The sequence below is a fragment of the Cydia amplana genome, chromosome 21, assembly GCF_948474715.1.
Source record: "Cydia amplana chromosome 21, ilCydAmpl1.1, whole genome shotgun sequence".
In the NCBI taxonomy this organism is placed as follows: Eukaryota; Metazoa; Arthropoda; class Insecta; order Lepidoptera; family Tortricidae; genus Cydia; species Cydia amplana.
This window is the reverse complement of record NC_086089.1, coordinates 10,252,237-10,270,836: the sequence shown is the minus strand read 5'-3', so window position 1 is coordinate 10,270,836 and position 18,600 is coordinate 10,252,237. Positions and strand designations below refer to the sequence as shown.

General features: G+C 40.3%; 1 protein-coding gene across 1 annotated transcript; it reads left to right on the top strand.

The window, feature by feature from the left end:
* Positions 1–391: 391 nt before the first annotated feature.
* LOC134657954 (uncharacterized) lies at positions 392–16,696 on the top strand. The gene is made up of 8 exons (XM_063513556.1): positions 392–613; positions 767–891; positions 1,039–1,120; positions 2,883–2,933; positions 4,037–4,209; positions 12,321–12,418; positions 14,446–14,536; positions 16,577–16,696. Exons 1-8 carry the CDS (start codon positions 532–534, stop codon positions 16,685–16,687), a joined length of 813 nt encoding a protein of 270 aa, XP_063369626.1. The 5' UTR covers positions 392–531; the 3' UTR covers positions 16,688–16,696.
* Positions 16,697–18,600: the final 1,904 nt, after the last annotated feature.

Below are 18,600 nucleotides of genomic sequence, written 5' to 3'. Positions count from 1 at the left end.
TGGTGTTGCCAGTAGGTAAAAAGTTGACGTTTTATGGGAAATAATAATAGGGATGACCGCCTCCGGCACGAAAAACGAGCGCTGCTCTCATTATAATGTAAGGTTTTGAATAACGGTACAGGATTTAATATAAATAATAGCAGTAAAAAAATACTAAACTGGCATGAAGTTATATTTATTAACTCTAAATCCGTGTAAACTGGTCGCACATATTTTATGATAAGTATTTTATTTTATTACAATTTACTTGTTTTAATTGGCTGATACGTTACAAATTTTCATTTTTATAATTATGTTAAACAAATGGAGTTCAAAGCGTTTACGAAGTAACAACTAGTAAGTAGTAACAAGCTTTAAAAACGCCATCCGGCATTTTGTCGGTTATGTTTTTTCATTCGAATTTTGGAAATTTTGTCACTTGTGTAATTTACAAAAAAGACTTTCTATCTTACTGTATTTACTAGCTTTCGTGAATTAACTGATATATTTCAACAAATTAGTGTAATAAGATAAGTGCATAAAGTATTTAAAATGCCGAGAACAAAGCGACCAGCTCGCGCACAAGAGAAAACTGGAGTTAAAGACGATGAGTTGAAGAAACTTGACAAAATCGGTAAATAAATAGCAAATTAACTAAGCTTTCTCTATTCTAACATTGTTTATTGCAAAAGAAATGTAGAAAATGCATTTCTACTATGGACCTTAGCCATACAACAAACATGATGTCCGATATTTTGATATAATTTCTGTCTTTTGATTATTTCAGTGGCTGAACAGAAAGCGAATATAGACTCGCGGGTGCACATGGAGTGCAGAAATGTGGACCTCGCATTCAAAATGCTGCTTGGAACCATTAGCAACACTGTTTTGAACAAAACCATTGGACAGCTAGTAAGTTTTCATCTTGTTTTTTATCATATAATATTATTTTCAGTGGTCTGGTTAATTGTTTAGGTGATTTACTAGCCCCTTTGTTAGACTGTTAGTTGCCTTGGCTTGTAAAGTAAATAAAATACTTACAAATATTTATGATTTCAGAAAAATGAACTTCACTTGAAAGAAGTTGGCAACAGCACCAGAAAAACTAGAAACTCGAGCAGAGCAACCTCCCACGATGATGGTATGAATTATAATGTCCTTCACATTTATAGACGGGTCTGTCGCGAATTTATTTTACTACCTTAACACCACCAGCGGAACCTGTGTCGAAGTAAATAAAGGTAATAAAATAAATTCGCGATAGACCTGTCAATAAATGTGAGTTAATATGTGTTCAAAACGCGAAAGACCTTTACATTCTTGGGAAATTTCAATTTATTCACAGTTTGATCATTCTCTACTATTTCTTGTATTAACCCTTTTCCAGGCGGGCTATCTACCCAAAAAATATAATCTATTATCGTTTGTAGTTGATACATTTTAGTCTTGAAAAGGCCAAAGGGTTAAATTATGGTTTGATAAAGGCTCTTGCTGTCAAGGCTGCCATTCTGGCTTGTGATTCTTAATAATCTGGGCTTGACCAAACATTAACTTATGTATTATCTCTACTCTCTGTCTTTTTCTCTGTTGTTAATTAATTTGGGAAGCCTTTTACATTAGAATAATAACATTAATAACTCTAATTAAAGTCAATTTTTTTATTCGGTAGACTAAAATGACATTTCATAGTATGGAATGACAGATGATGTTCATACTTTGAAATGTCATTTTAGTCTACCAAATAAAAAATAGACTTTAGATATAGCACAAAAAGAACTTTGGTACAATTAAGTCCCATATAGTGTTTTAATTATATCTTAAAGTGTGACCCAGGAGAGACGTAACCATCTCATCCAGGTAACCATGCTGACATGCCTAAAGCCCCGTCTCCATATCGCGCGGCAAACCATCGAACATTGGCTCGCGCGGCATCCGCACGCAATGGATACCGGGCGCATCGAGTTGGCTCGCGCGGCAGCCCGGTATCCATTGCGCGCGGCTGCCGCGCGAGCCAATGTTCGATGGTTTGCCGCGCGATATGGAGACGGGGCTTAACAAAAACATAAATAAAATTATGTACATTTCTGGGTTGATAAGTAAGGACTGTACAGTCAGCAGCAGAAGTTAAGCGGGCGAGGTGTTCAAAATTACCTTGACGCGCTCTTATTCTCTTAACAATAAAGTCGCGTCAAGATAATTTTGAACACCTTAGCTTACCCGCTTAGCAACTTCTGCTGCAGACTGTATCTAGCGTCAATGCATATTATATGTACAGTCATTGCATTTATTATAATGTAAAATGACATGTAAAATACTAAATTTTATCAATAAATATCTGAATCTGAGTCACCATCAGATATATCGGAGCGGCTAAGGCGCTCACAAATGTCTGAACACGCCTCTATTGTCAAGGTGCTAAAGTGCGTGTTCAGATATTTTGAGCACTTTGGCCGCTCCGATATATCTGATGGCCCAAAAGTACATAGGGCTAGGTTAAAACATTTTATTTATTTAGACAAGGAATTCCAACAGCTATGAATGATACATTAGACTTTTTAGATAGCATTACAGAGCCAATTATAGGAACTCGCAAATAGAAACTGATTATATGATACGTTACACAGTACACTCTATAATAACAAAGCACAGTATGTGATACAAGATATTAAAGTATGGAATATATCAAGGTTACAATATATATATAAACAAAAAAAAATGCAATGAGCAGCAAATACCGAAAGTGAAACATCTTATTCACATTCTTATTATTATTTCTTATTATCAATTACTTTCATTCACTCTTAGAATTACATATTATCACCAGCTTGGGTGAACCGGTATCTTGTTCACAACTAACCCGACCATGCCATGTCGTTTCCACTAACCGGGTGCTTTTGGGGCAGGCTACCTCACCGAGACCTCGCAGGGCTCCGCCGAGCGCGGCAAGAAGATGGGTAAGTATGGCCTTTATCTTCGCCTTATATACTTGTTCATACGATTTGTTACTATAATATGATACGGAGTTATTCTATTATCTATTAAGCCCTTTTGTTCTGAGTTAGAGTATGTCTCTAAGCTCAGTGTGCCGCTTGGCAAAGGCCTCTAGGTCTTTCCATTGGGGCATAGAGAAATAAGTAAGACAAGAGTGCTCACTCCATACATCAGTTCAGACTATTAATTTCAGTGTCTACATCTAGCATCGAGTAGCGGAACTATCAGTACTGCTACTTGACAATAGATTTCGCACCGACCGGAAAGTCTTATCTCAACAGCATAAGACTTTCCGGTCGGTGCTACATCTATTGTCAAGTAGCAGTACTGATAGTGCCGCTACTCGATGCTAGATGCTAATAGTCTTTTTGGTACTAAAACTGATGTATGGAGTGAGCACTCTATGTATTTTTTTCTCTATGATTGTGGTCTGTCGTGGGCCACTCTTCTCCATTTCGGGCCCGCTGTGAGATTGAGTTCATCCTCCCATCTTGTTCGAGGTTTCTTCTGTCTCCGTGTGTAACCTCTTGGGTATCAGTGATCTCTGGGTACCAATCCGTTACGATCTTACTTCATTTTTCCTGCTTGTCTCTCAACATGTCTATAATACGATACGGAGTTATTATTAATACGATTTATTGGTTTATTCACCAATTCTTGCATATAATATATTTCGGGGATCTCTGTAGTAAGAAATGCTTGGAGTAATTTATTTTCAATATATTTTTGTGGTTATAATAAATAATTTTTAATAGTTATTGTAATATTATCATATATTAAAATATTACATTTCCTTTTCATTCATAATAACTTTAAATCGTATGAATGTCACCTATTTAAGTCGTTAAATCGTGTATTTTATTTAAAAAAAATATTATGTTGTTTGAAAATGTATTTTATTGCGTACTAAGAACTAGTTACACAATTGAATGAGTCTTTTATATACCTATGGGCAATATAGTGAACATAGGCACAGTGGGTATGCTCTTTTCAGAGGCTAACATCATGTTTTTAGATTACTGACAAAATGAGCTGTAAATCCCACAAGGCTTCACAAACTCCACAGGGCTTCCAACAACCAACCGCGCCTCCCGGTCCCGCTCCGCCGACGCGACCGCGCGCAAGATGGCGGCGCCGCGCACCGAGGCTAAGCCCAGACGACGATCGCGGTCCGTGCTGTACAAGACCCCCGCCTACAACAAGACAGCCACCAAACACTACCCCGACATCACTCCCAAGGTAACGTGACATATACAAGACTAGCGACCCGCCCCTAGGCCACACCCAGGCGACGATCGCGGTCCGTGCTGTACAAGACCCCAGCCTACAACAAGACAGCCACCAAACACTACCCCGACATCACTCCCAAGGTAACGTCACATATACAAGACTAGCGACCCGCCCCGGCTTCGGGCGGGTTACATAAACTGTTCACGTTTTATATATAAGTAGTTTAACTTTCGCGCCATCAATATATTCTCGATGCTTTCCGATTGGATAGCGTAGATCGTTGGTCTACGTCTGTGGCCGCTTAGAAAGAGATGCAAGATCTACGCGCAACCTGTGCGCAAGCGAGACAACTCACGCCGAAGTTTTAATCTTCTCTTTGACTCCATTTTGAAATCTCAACGTGTTCGCATCGAAATTGCATATCTCTCACCGTAAATTCTAATGGATAGTCCAAATTGAACTATTCAGTGTTACATAGTGTTTATTCTCGTCGGCCGGCATACGAACTCTCAAAAACCGTGTAAGGAACGTGATAGAAGACGCTGCAGTTCACCTAGATCACGTGGACTCCGAAGATTCCAGCTCCTCATCAGCTCTCAGGTTAGTGGCTGCAGTGTATATCCTTTTCGGTTTAAGCATCGTATCTCTAACGTGTATGTCGCGCTGTTCATTTTTTTGTACATTTTCTCATTACCCAATTTGTAGCAAATCAACCATTAAAACTCGAAAAGGCTACATATTTTATGGTGCCGAAACCAGGGACCTTTAGATACCATCATTAGTAAAGTAACTTTAACAAATTCAAGTATTCCCCACCTATTTACAATATTTTGAGTAAAATTGCAACATTCCAAGGCGTAAAATACCTACCCGCCGGTATTATTACTAGCAGCGCAATTACTGAGTTTTTGTTGAAATTCTATAAATCAAGTGTTAAAACAGGCGTATATGTGTATGAACAACTTATTACTTATAAGATTATATAACAACATTGGCAATTGTTAGCGAAATACTGCAATAACTTGCAAATCATTCTGGTATAAACCGACCAATTTGAGAAGTCCGTGTACTTACACTACATTTTCGAGAAGTTCATATTGCATTATCGTCTTCTGTATTTAGTCGCGTTGCATACCATCGTAAATCGTAATATTCATTTTCTTCGAATAGGTAGGTATAAGGTGTAATACTTGTTTGAATTCTTTGAGTTATTTGTGCATCTCAATACGTATAACCCTATATTCACTTATTCTATCGTATATTCAAGAGAATTCATTTAAGTAGATTTTATTTGTACTTACGTCTACTTTATGCTTACATATTTCGCTGCAAGTGAAATTGAAACCACATTCGTGCATAGGTATTTGTAAGATATATTATAAAAATTATATCGTTACGGATTTGTTTACTTTAGGTATTGTGTACCTACTCTAGGGCGTATTACTAGTATTTCACGTATAACTTTACGATACAATACAATACTTAACTACAAATACTTATTACGTACCTACCTATAGGTACTAACCGGTACAGTCGGAACTATGGCATTATATAAAAAGAAATCAATTAAAGGAACTAAATCGAAGTCGATAGAAATGGAAGGTTTAACAGTCAACGATCTACCGGCGTTACGTCGCATTCGTACACTTGCGTTTAACCGCGTAAAGAAAGCATTAGAGATTGCGCGTCAGGCGAAAAATGACGTAACTTACATGGACCCGTTTCTTGTACATTACTCAGAAGTTAAAAAGCATGCAAGTAAATTTGAAGAGGCTCATGCCGACATTTTGAGCGTTATCGATAGCGACTTGGAGGTTAGGGAGGATGAAATTAGAAGTCAATTTGACGAATGTTACTTTGAAATACTCTCGTTGCATCGGCAACTCGTGGTACCTTCCGATGAACCAAGTCAACCGCCGTATCCTCCAACGAGTAACGTTACACAAGCCCGGCTCCCGAAGATCAATCTTCCGAACTTTAGCGGAAATGTTAAACTGTGGTCCGAATTCTACGATATGTTTAATTCACTTATTCATGAAAACAAGGCGTTATCAGATACGGAACGAATGCATTACTTAGTATCTTGTCTGTCGGGCGACGCGTTGGCACTCATCCGCACTTTTCCCGTGGCGGCCGAGTATTACCGCGCTGCTTACGAAACTTTAATCGGGCGTTACCGTGGTAAGCGTGATTTAGCGTTTACTTGTTGGAAAGAAATGTTAGATGTTACGTTCAAATCGAATTCACCTCAGGAGTTTCGTAGAACCCTCGATACTTTTCAAGAAAATTTAACCATGCTAACGCGCCTCGATTTACCTACTGACAAATGGGACTTTGTTCTAACGTACCTTCTTCTTTCTAAATTGGATTCGAAGACTAGATGTTTGTTTGAGAAACAGCCGACTACTGCCGAGTTACCCACGTATGAGTCGCTTAAGACCTTTCTATATTCACAATGCGAAGCGCTCGTTCGTGATACGCACTTTTCGTCAAATGATAAAACTCGTGATGTTGACAAGTCTCGGGTAGCCGACAAATCTCGTTCTTTCAATTATTCTGGCAAACCTTTTGATAAGCGTTCGGACAAACTAAACAATGTGAAAAAACTAGCGACAACGACTTTGTTAGCAGCAGATGATCAAAACGAAGGTGAAACAACGCTTCATTCCACGTCATCGGTACAGCAAACGGCGACACCTACCCCTATTACCAAGTGCTCGTTTTGTGGAGAAGACCATTCAATACTCCACTGTAAGACGTTTTCCTCTAAACCACCACAAGAACGATTCGATCACGCTAAACAACACCGTTGGTGTTTTAATTGTTTGAAACCTTCCCATGGCCTTAAAGATTGTAAATCCATTTTCAAATGTCAAAAGTGTTACAAACGCCATCATACGCTACTTCATCTTGAAACTACGGAAGCTAACGAAGCGGAAAACGTTTGCAACGTAGTCGAATCTTCAAATACTTGTACCCAAGCGAGCCTAGTTACAAATTCACACATGAATTCGTTTGTATTGCTAGCTACTGCCCAGATTAACGTTCGCGATTCTGCTGGGAGATTTCAATCATGTCGCGCACTAATCGACCCGGGTAGTCAACCCAATTTTATCACTGAGCGTGCGGCTGCTCGTTTGGGATTCAATCGATCATCAACTCCACGAACTATTAACGGTTTAAGTATGTTGCGGGCTCCCGTGTCGGGTGCAATTCAGCTAGAAATAGGCGTGAATAACGAAACGGTATTCAATATTGAAGCTCTCACTTTGACTACTATATGCGGTCCGATGCCTAACGCCAAACTAAATAAGACTCAATTGACTCATGTGCAAAACTTGAAACTAGCCGACCCTAAATGTGACCTGCCTGGAGAAGTCGATGTCCTGTTAGGCGCGGAGGTCTTCCCCCTACTTCTAACCCCAGGAAGTATTGATGGAGGAGAATTCCAGCCACCTGCTCTTAATACAATATTTGGATGGATTTTGATGGGTCGTACTAAGATTGCCGGAGCAGCTGAAATGAACTCATTCTTTGTCACAGAAGGAGATCAGCAGCTCCGTTCACAAGTAGAACGTTTTTGGGAGCTTGACTCCGTTCCTCAAGCGATTCCAAAGCTTACCACCGAAGAAATCCAATGTGAGCAACATTACACTGAAACGTTATCTCGTGATCCCACCGGGAGATATATCGTCACCTTGCCTTTTAAAGAAAATGCCAAGGATCTCTGCTTTCCCGGCTCGAGGGAATCGGCCCTTAGACGATTCTACTCGCTAGAGCGAAAACTCCTAAATAACTTTGAACTTCATGCACAATATTCCGATTTCATGGCGGACTATTTAAAAAGCGGCCACATGAGTCTAGTTCCTATTAGCGAATTGTCCCAAGGTAGGTATTACGTACCACATCATTGTGTTTTACGCCCTGAAAGCGCCACAACAAAGCTGCGGGTCGTTTTTGACGCGTCGGCAAAGGATGCGCGCGGTATTTCTCTTAACGAAAGTTTACTGATAGGTCCGAAACTGCAAACGAACATTCTTGACATATTATGCCGGTTTCGTATCAATCCAATTGTCTTCACCGCTGATATGCGGCAAATGTATCGTCAGCTACTAATAGCTGAACATGATCGTGACTATCAACGAATATTTTGGCGTTTTCACCAGTCCGAACCCATACAAGAATACCGTTTGAATACTGTCACATACGGTGTTAGCTCAGCGCCCTTCCTTGCATGTCGTACAATAAAACAGTTGGCCCAAGACGAAGGAGATGAGTTTCCGTTAGCTAAGTCAGTCCTACAACATAATGTATACGTCGACGACATTGTCAGCGGTTCTCCATCTTTCGAGGAAGCAAAACAAACCATAAGTCAAGTTATAGGCTTATTGAAGAGAGGCCAATTTGAACTTCGAAAATGGGCCAGCAATCATCCTGAATTATTAGCAGAGGTACCAGCTGAACATTGTTTGACAGATTTTGTCTCTATGGACTATGATCAAAGTCATAGTTTTAAAGTACTAGGTTTAAAATGGAACCCTATCAAAGACGTATTCACTTTTGAAGTGAAACCGTTAAACCGTATTTGTACTAAACGCACTATTCTTAGTGAATTAGCTCGTATATTCGACCCTATGGGGTTCTTATGTCCTTTAACTTTCCTCGCCAAGTGCTTTATTCAACGATTGTGGATTGCATGCGTAGGCTGGGATCAAACCCCTCCTGATGAAATTGTTGAACAATGGGAACGATTTTCTGATCAATTATCATCACTGCAACTCGTAGAGATACCTCGTTGTTTATCTATCGCGAATATGACGAATTGTCAGATACACGGGTTTTCAGATAGCTCGGAGGCTGGATACGGAGCTGTGGTCTATCTAAGCGCCACCGATGTCTATAATAAGGTACACACCTACTTACTTTTAGCCAAAAGTCGTGTCTGTCCCATCAAACGCGTTTCTCTCCCACGTCTGGAGCTATGCGCAGCGGTATTACTCGCAGATCTCCTTAAATACGTAAAAGAAATTTACTCGTCAGTATTACCGAACTTCAAAATTTTTGCTTGGTCTGACTCCACCGTTGCTCTTTCATGGATAAAGGCGCCGTCACACCGTTGGAAGACATTTGTCGCCAATAGAGTTAGTCATATTCAGGAATCGATTCCCGACGCCAGTTGGAACCACGTACCATCGGCAGATAATCCCGCTGATATAGCTTCTCGCGGATTGTTTCCAGCAGAGTTGTTGCACAGTTCCCTATGGTGGGCGGGACCGGAGTGGCTTAGGCAGCCACCTGAAACATGGCCTTCACTCGATGCATCCACGAGTGATATTTCCGAACAGGGCAATTCTGACATTATAGCTGAAGAACGCACACACGCATTCATCGTCCAAAACGACACACACTTCCTTGACGATTTACTAGAGAAATTCTCTTCGATAAGAAAGGTACAGAGGATTATAGCTTATTGTCAGCGATTTATAAGAAACCTACGTAACAAGCAAACGCGTTGTCAGACTACTTACTTTAATCTCAATGAACTTCACAACGCCCTGAGGCCTATCGTTAAACACGTACAATCGCAACACTTTCATAATGAAATTATTCGTTTACAAACTAAGAAGCCTCTTCCCAAATCTATGCGCAAATTAAATCCGTTCATAGATAAATATGGTATCCTTAGGGTGGGCGGACGTTTATCAAGGTCTGGGCTCGAATTTGATCATAAACACCCTGCTTTACTTCCGCGTAACGCCATGTTAACTTACCGCATTATTGAGGCTTTCCACCGCGAAAACTGTCATCCAGGCACGAACACGCTGCATTATCTCTTAACACAGCAGTTTTGGATCTTGTCTCCCCTACGCGCGATTAGGCACTGTCTATCGAACTGTATCAGATGTTATCGACTGAATCCGGTGCCCCTTGAACCGTTCATGAGTGATCTACCGGCAACTCGCGTAAATCAAGCCAAGCCTTTCTCAATAGTTGGCGTCGACTTTGGAGGGCCATTTCGCATTCGTTTAGGTTCATATAGAGGTGCTAAAATAGGGAAGGCATACTTGTGTCTGTTCGTTTGCTTCACGACAAAGGCTGTACACCTTGAAGCCGCATCAGACTTATCTTCTGAAGCTTTTATTGCAGCGCTTCGAAGATTCGTGGGTCGCAGAGGTCGAGTGAGTGTTATTCATTCGGATTGTGGAACCAATTTCATAGGCGCAAATAACGTGCTCAATAGTTATATGAGATCAGCTGCCAGCACAGAACACATAGAGTTTCGATTTAACCCACCGTCGAGTCCTCACTTTGGAGGAGTGTGGGAAATTCAAATCAAAGCGGCAAAATCTCTCTTGTATCGTATTGTCGGAGATCAAACGCTTACTTTCGAAGAACTATCCACGTTATTCGTTCAGATTGAGTCTTCGCTTAATTCTCGGCCGCTATGCCCCGTGAGCTCTGATCCGAACGACCCCAACGCACTGACCCCAGGTCATTTTCTAACGCTTGAACCGCTTACTGCAGTACCCGACGAAGATCACACTTCGACAAAACTGAATCGTCTGGGTCGATGGCAATTAATTCAAAGATTTCAACAAGACTTTTGGAAGCGTTGGAAATCTGAATATTTACAATCGCTGACAAAACGTGCAAAATGGACTTCTCATTGCCAACCTTTAGACGTTAATTCGGTTGTAATCATCAAAACTGAGAATACAATGCCGTTACACTGGCCGTTAGCCCGCGTAGTAGAACTGCATCCTGGGCCGGACGGAATTGTACGCTTAGCAACAATCCGAACTGCTAATGGAAATCTTCTTAAACGACCATTAGCTAAATTATGTCCACTACCTAACCAAATCGACTAATTAGTAACTTAATAATAGGTAGGTTAATGGTAGTTATAAAAACTAAATTAATTCTTAAGATTTAGGTTAAGATTGTTCATACACATTTTCGCGCTTAAGGTTAAGGTTTATTAAAATACAAAACATTGTATTTTGGTGGGCGGTATGTTCACGTTTTATATATAAGTAGTTTAACTTTCGCGCCATCAATATATTCTCGATGCTTTCCGATTGGATAGCGTAGATCGTTGGTCTACGTCTGTGGCCGCTTAGAAAGAGATGCAAGATCTACGCGCAACCTGTGCGCAAGCGAGACAACTCACGCCGAAGTTTTAATCTTCTCTTTGACTCCATTTTGAAATCTCAACGTGTTCGCATCGAAATTGCATATCTCTCACCGTAAATTCTAATGGATAGTCCAAATTGAACTATTCAGTGTTACATAGTGTTTATTCTCGTCGGCCGGCATACGAACTCTCAAAAACCGTGTAAGGAACGTGATAGAAGACGCTGCAGTTCACCTAGATCACGTGGACTCCGAAGATTCCAGCTCCTCATCAGCTCTCAGGTTAGTGGCTGCAGTGTATATCCTTTTCGGTTTAAGCATCGTATCTCTAACGTGTATGTCGCGCTGTTCATTTTTTTGTACATTTTCTCATTACCCAATTTGTAGCAAATCAACCATTAAAACTCGAAAAGGCTACATAAACCTTCCTCAAGAATCACTCTATTGATAGGTAAAAACCGCATGAGAATCCGTTCAGTAGTTTTCGAGTTTATTGCCAACATACAGACAGACGCGGCAGGGGACTTTGTTTTATAATATGTATTGATATACGACTCGCATTTGAATATTTGACTAATTGAATAAGACAAAGTCTGATGTTTTTTTTTTATTCAACGCCATTTGTGTATTACCAAAGAGAATATATTTTATAGAGAGTTACTGCCACGCCACAGTAAATTTACCGCCATCTTTTGACAGAAGATTAAAACTGTTAGAACGTTATTTGACTTTGACCCTTATTCTTTAAAGGTATGGTGCTATCTTTTTGAACGATGGCGCCATAACCTTTGGCGGCTTTGGCCTATGCTCGGCTAGATGGCGTTAATTTTAATTTACAAATTAACACATATCAGTGAAGGAATTTTCTTTGATATTACCCTACTCAAGTTGACAGAAAATCTACACCAATCTAAATTATCACTTAATATCACCAAGGGGGGAATGCAGGGGTCATAAACTTTAGTAACCAATCAGTTTGTACGCAGGTGGCCCCACAGACGCCGCTGACGCTGCTGCGGCACGCGCGGCAGGGCGAGATGCTGGTCTCCATGTCCGGGTCGCCCGTCATGCCCTCTGTCGGGGCGTGAGTACCAACATCATTGTAAAAACATCTAACAAAGGGGCATACATGTGTCCAGTCGCCATCAGATATATATCTGGGGGCACGGTAGTGCCCCCGACAAGTCGAGCAAAACAAAGAGGCACCACGGCCGTACCATCCTTTTCTCGAAGCGATTCAGGGCATTTTCGACGTCCTGTAATTTTGTGCTGGCTGAAGCTAGAACCCTGAATTTTCAGTAATATATAGGGCTTAACATGCTTAAGATATATTCTCAAAACCATTCAATTTGAACTAGTAGTTTAAGAATTATTGTACGTCAAAGTTCCTTAGTTTCGACACTGACACACTCACTCATTCAATCACCGATCATCATACTCAATCTCATACTTCTAGTATACGCACAAGCTTCAAATTTTAAACATAAGTAGTTTTCAGCTTATCAAGCCATAGAAAACCTAAAAATATTTCCATATCAGTCACGTTTTAAAGATCTATGGCCAAGTCATTATACGTATTACAAATTAAAGATATATATTTGATACAGTTTTACCACCCCCTGGCACTGATTAAAATAACCGACTTGGTTTCACATTACATCTCAAAACTTTTTTGTAGTAGAAGCGTTGCGAGTCTTGCACCTTTTTACATGTAATGTTTTTGATGGGATATAGTTATCCATGCCGTAATCGGCAACGGCGACCCTAGCTAAGTACGAGCGTGAGCTCTGATATGGCTGGCAAAGCCGAACTTGCTTTTAAAACTCTATCGCAGGTTCACAATATCTGAACACGCACTCTAACGCCCTGACAATAGAGGCGTGTTCAGATATTTGTGAGCGCCCCGGCCGCTCCGATATATCTGATGGCGACTGTACATCAAATGGGGTTGGCAACTATCAAAAGGTTGCCTAGATGGCGCCATCATAACCTGCCCCTTTCTCTAAGAATTTTACAATATCATCCAAAAGCAGCATTCCAAGCACACTAATAGTCTGACAAAACAGAGTAGAAATTAAAAAACCGGCCAAGTGCGAGTCGGACTCGCGCACGGAGGGTTCCGCACCATCAACAAAAAATAGAGCAAAAAAAAGAAAAAAAAAACAAGCTAAAAAACGGTCACCCATCCAAGTACTGACCCCGCCCGACGTTGCTTAACTTTGGTCAAAAATCACGTTTGTTGTATGGGAGCCCCACTTAAATCTTTATTTTATTCTGTTTTTAGTATTTGTTGTTATAGCGGCAACAGAAATACATCATCTGTGAAAATTTCAACTGTCTAGCTATCACAGTTCGTGAGATACAGCCTGGTGACAGACGGACGGACGGACGGACGGACGGACGGACGGACAGCGGAGTCTTAGTAATAGGGACCCGTTTTTACCCTTTAGGTACGGAACCCTAAAAAGTGTCAACACTGTAGTGTTCCGTTTTTCTTAGATTGATTTGAAAAGGACGACACTACAGTACAGATTTTCTACTCTTTTTTGCCAGACAAGTGTTAAGCTTTGGATTCCTCCGAAAGCGGTGCCGTCATATAGCGGCCGTCTCCATACAAATACTACGACATCCATATTTAGCCGTATTAGTTAGTATGGAGACGGCCGCTATATGACGGCACCGCTATCAGAGGAAACCAAAGCTTTAGTCAATAAATTATAGTCTGTGTAATATTTTAAGGATTGAACTACACCCTTTAATCGCAATCGATTATTTAAGCGAAATTGAACTTTACGTCCCGCGTATGTCCCCATTGCATAGGCGGTCAAAGGGCTTAAGATCGGTTTTCCTAGGATAGCGGTGCCGTCATATAGCGGCCGTCTCCATACTAACTAATACGGCTAAATATGGATGTCGTAGTATTTGTATGGAGAAGGCCGCTATATGACGGCACCGCTATCCTAGGAAACCAGAGCATTAGACAAGTTGACAAATTACACAACTTTGGGAACAAATCAAATTATTAAATAATATATTCCAGTTTATAAGTTAACAAATTAATAATTAAAGTCTATGTTATATTTTAGATTAATAAGTTTATTATAATTCCAGCATAGCGACGGACAGCAAGGCGCACTGCAACTTCATGCTGAAAGACGGCACCATGCTGTCCCTGCAGCCCAACCGGCTGCGTCAGTCGCAGGTAACTAATAAATAATAATAAATAAATAAATATTATAGGACATTATTACACAAATTGACTAAGCCCCACGGTAAGCTCAAGAAAGCTTGTGTTGTGGGTACTCAGACAACTATATATATAATATACAAATACTTAAATACATAGAAAACAACCATGACTCAGGAACAAGTATCTGTGCTCATCACACAAATAAATGCCCTTACTGGGATTCGAACCCAGGACCGCGGCTTCAGAGGCAGGGTCACTACCACTAGGACAGACCGGTCGGTCTTAACATAGTCTCATAACAACCAATAACATAGTCTCTATGGGGGTCACCTGATAAGGGTATGACCGGTCTGGCCTAGTGGGTAGTGACCCTGCCTGTGAAGCCAATGGTCCTGGGTTCGAATCCCGGTAAGGGCAATTATTTGTGTGATGAGCACATATATTTGCTCCTGAGTCATGGGTGTTTAGTTGTTTACCACCCACTATAGTTCGTTTTTTTAGCATTAGAAAGAAGGTAAGCGATCTTGACATGTCTTTTAATTGAAAAACGCTTTTTAAAAAACAGTAACTATTACTTACGAAAGCAGAATAATATAAATGATCGTATTATAGTTCGTTTTTTTAGCATTAGAAAGAACTTGCAAGAAAGTAATCGATCTTGACATGTCTTTTAATTGAAAAACGCTTTTTAAAAATCAAAAACTATTACTTATGAAAGCAGAAGAATATAAAAGATCGTATTAGATTCATAATTGTTACATATTTGCCGTAACTTATTTTTAAAATGTGTTTTTCAATTAAAAGACACATCAAGATTGTTTACCTTTGATTGTTTCTTTTTTTTTCGGTTGGCCAGACCGGTTGTAAATTACATTTTCAGGGCTAATAATGTATAGTTGGTCAAACTAATTTGTCAGTAAATACTAACAAAAAAAACTATACTCATCCTTTTCTTTACTAGTGTAAGACAGTGCTTCTTAACCTGTGGTCCGGGGGTCCGCGAGTATAGTACGGGGTCCGCCGCAGTTCACCTATTATCGACCATTTAACAATCACTACATAGTATAAAACAAAGTCGCTTCCCGCTGTCTGTATGCTTAGATCTTTAAAACTACGCAACGGATTTGATGTGGTTTTTTAGGGTTCCGTACCCAAAGGGTAAAAACGGGACCCTATTACTAAGACTCCGCTGTCCGTCCGTCCGTCCGTCTGTCACCAGGCTGTATCTCACGAACCGTGATAGCTAGACAGTTGAAATTTTCACAGATGATGTATTTCTGTTGCCGCTATAACAACAAATACTAAAAACAGAATAAAATAAAGATTTAAGTGGGGCTCCCATACAACAAACGTGATTTTTGACCGAAGTTAAGCAACGTCGGGCGGGGTCAGTACTTGGATGGGTGACCGTTTTTTTGCTTGTTTTGCTCTATTTTTTGTTGATGGTGCGGAACCCTCCGTGCGCGAGTCCGACTCGCACTTGGCCGGTTTTTTAAGTTCTGTTTTTTTTTTTAAATAGATAGAGTGATTCAAGAGGAAGGTTTATGTATTATTTGTTAACCCGCGCGAAGCCGGGGCGGGTCGCTAGTAATAAATAAATGCCACCAAGTCTCGTAATCGCTTCGCTTACTAAGGGTCCGTGGATGGAAAAAGGTTAACCGCTGGTGTAAGACAAATATAGTATTGTCAGGTGACAAGCAAAAGTCACTAAGTACCACCACAAGTTCAAGTCACTAACACATTGAATTGATCCAAGTTGGTCGCAAATAAATGAATTTATTTATAGCCATAGTGAAAAAAAAAAACTAGTGCCTACGTCAAATCATGGGATTAGTTGTCAAGCGGACCCCAGGCTCCCATGAGCCGTGGCAAAAATGCCGGGATAACGCGAGGAAGAAGATTTATAGCCATAGTGAACCATATTAGTACGAAAAGTAGGTTGATTTTTGTTTAAATATTTTATAGTAATTTGTGACTTTTGCTTGTCACCTGACAGTATTATCTCTATGTTTGAAATAAGATAATCCTTTGACAAACTATACTTAATTTCAGGCCTTCATCCCGTTCTCCCTGATGGACGCCAACGTGCTGAACCAGCTGAAAACCCTTCAGGACAACCTCGCCAAGGTCGTCAAGATGGGAGAAAACGTCGTCCACACCTGACCACACACACACACACACACACACACACACACACACACACACACACACACACACACACACACACACAAAATATTAGTTACAAGCATAAAGAAATATAAGTAAAGAAAGAGTGGTAACTCCATGCATCAGGCCCTGCAGACAACATGCCAATCGCTAACGCTACGTAGCGAACGAAACGCAACTGTCACTGTCACACTAATATGGAAGTGATAGAGAGACACAAAGCGATTCGATGGCGAAGCGCAAGCGATTATCACCTTGGCTAGGCCGCCAGTTCTCTTACCAAAACGCGAGTTATTCCGTAGTCGACATCTAACGTCAAGTAGTGGAACTATCAGTGCCGCTACTTGACACCAGATGTCGCAAGTTTAGCTACTGACGAAAAATGTACTGCTAAAACAATTTACAACTAATATTATAAGCGGAGGGAGTTGATAATAGAGTTCCGGTGCATCCGGTTATAATATTAGCTGAAAATTGTTGAGCATTAGAATTGGTTTGCCGCGACATCTATTGTCAACTAGTAGTACTGATAATGTCCGCTACTTGACGCTAGATGTCGACTACGAAATAACTCGCGTTTTGGTAAGAAAACTGATCTATGGAGTTACCACTCTTTTGTTTACTTATATTTCTCTATGGTTACAAGATAGGGCAAAGTAAGAACCCGATTATTCAGTAAGGTCTCATTTAAGGACGATTAACGTGGCCACACTACGCCTCTGCCTACTTCCCATGCCACTCGTCGAGTGTGGCAGGCGCATTAAACCTTCGTATGACCATAGAGAAATAAGTAAGACAAGAGTGCTCACTCCATACATCAGTTCAGACTATTAATTTCAGTGTCTACATCTAGCATCGAGAAGCGGAACTATCAGTACTGCTACTTGACAATAGATGTAGCACCGACCGGAAAGTCTTATCTCAACAGCATAAGACTTTCCGGTTGGTGCTACATCTATTGTCAAGTAGCAGTACTGATAGTTCCGCTACTCGATGCTAGATGCTAATAGTCTTTTTGGTACTAAAACTGATGTATGGAGTGAGCACTCTATGTATTTTTTTCTCTATGGTATGACTTCGTCAAAAGTTTGCTATTAAATAGGGAATATTACGCGAAACTCTGCGTAGGGGGCGCCACTACCACAATTACAATCTGAGGGTCTACCGCAAACGAGTGTCGAAATTGTGTTATCTAACCTCTATCACTCTTGCGTATTCGAGCGATAAAGAGGCAGATAGCAGAGTTTCGATTTTCGCATTTCCCGGTAGGCCCTTTGTAAACAAACCGTCTTGATGTATCAATGTCATATTTTATTGTGTCCGTGAAAACTTGTCAAAAAACAGTTTAAGGCACAGTTCCTATGTATAGTTACTCTATGGTTTACGATGGGTTGGGATGGGCTAGTGCTGTACTCTGGCGGCAGAAAATTACAGTAATACCCGCTATTATGTACTTTTTGGACGAGAGCGCAAAACACGTTCAAACAGTGAATGGGTTAATTGTGTCTATGAGATAATTATAGTTATAGGGTAATTCGCCAGTAACTGGCCACTTGTGGCCACCCTAAAATAAAAATGAATTCTATTCACCTATAAACAGAATTCAATTTCGTATAAGGTGGCTAATAGTCATTGAAGGCTGGCAAGTTAATGAAACCTTATACTAAAATGAATTCTGTTTATAGGTGAATAGAATCCATTTTTAATTTAGGGTGGCCAGTTGCTGGCGAATTGCCATAATTAATGTAACTTTTCTAAGATCACATATTGTGTTAAATAGGAATTATTGTGAATGCTAGATATTGTGTGTTTGTATTGTATTATGAATTTTTATTGATATGGCTGACAATGCTGCGTGCGATTAATGTAATTATTGATATTATAGTTTTAATTTTATATGCTCTGGTTTT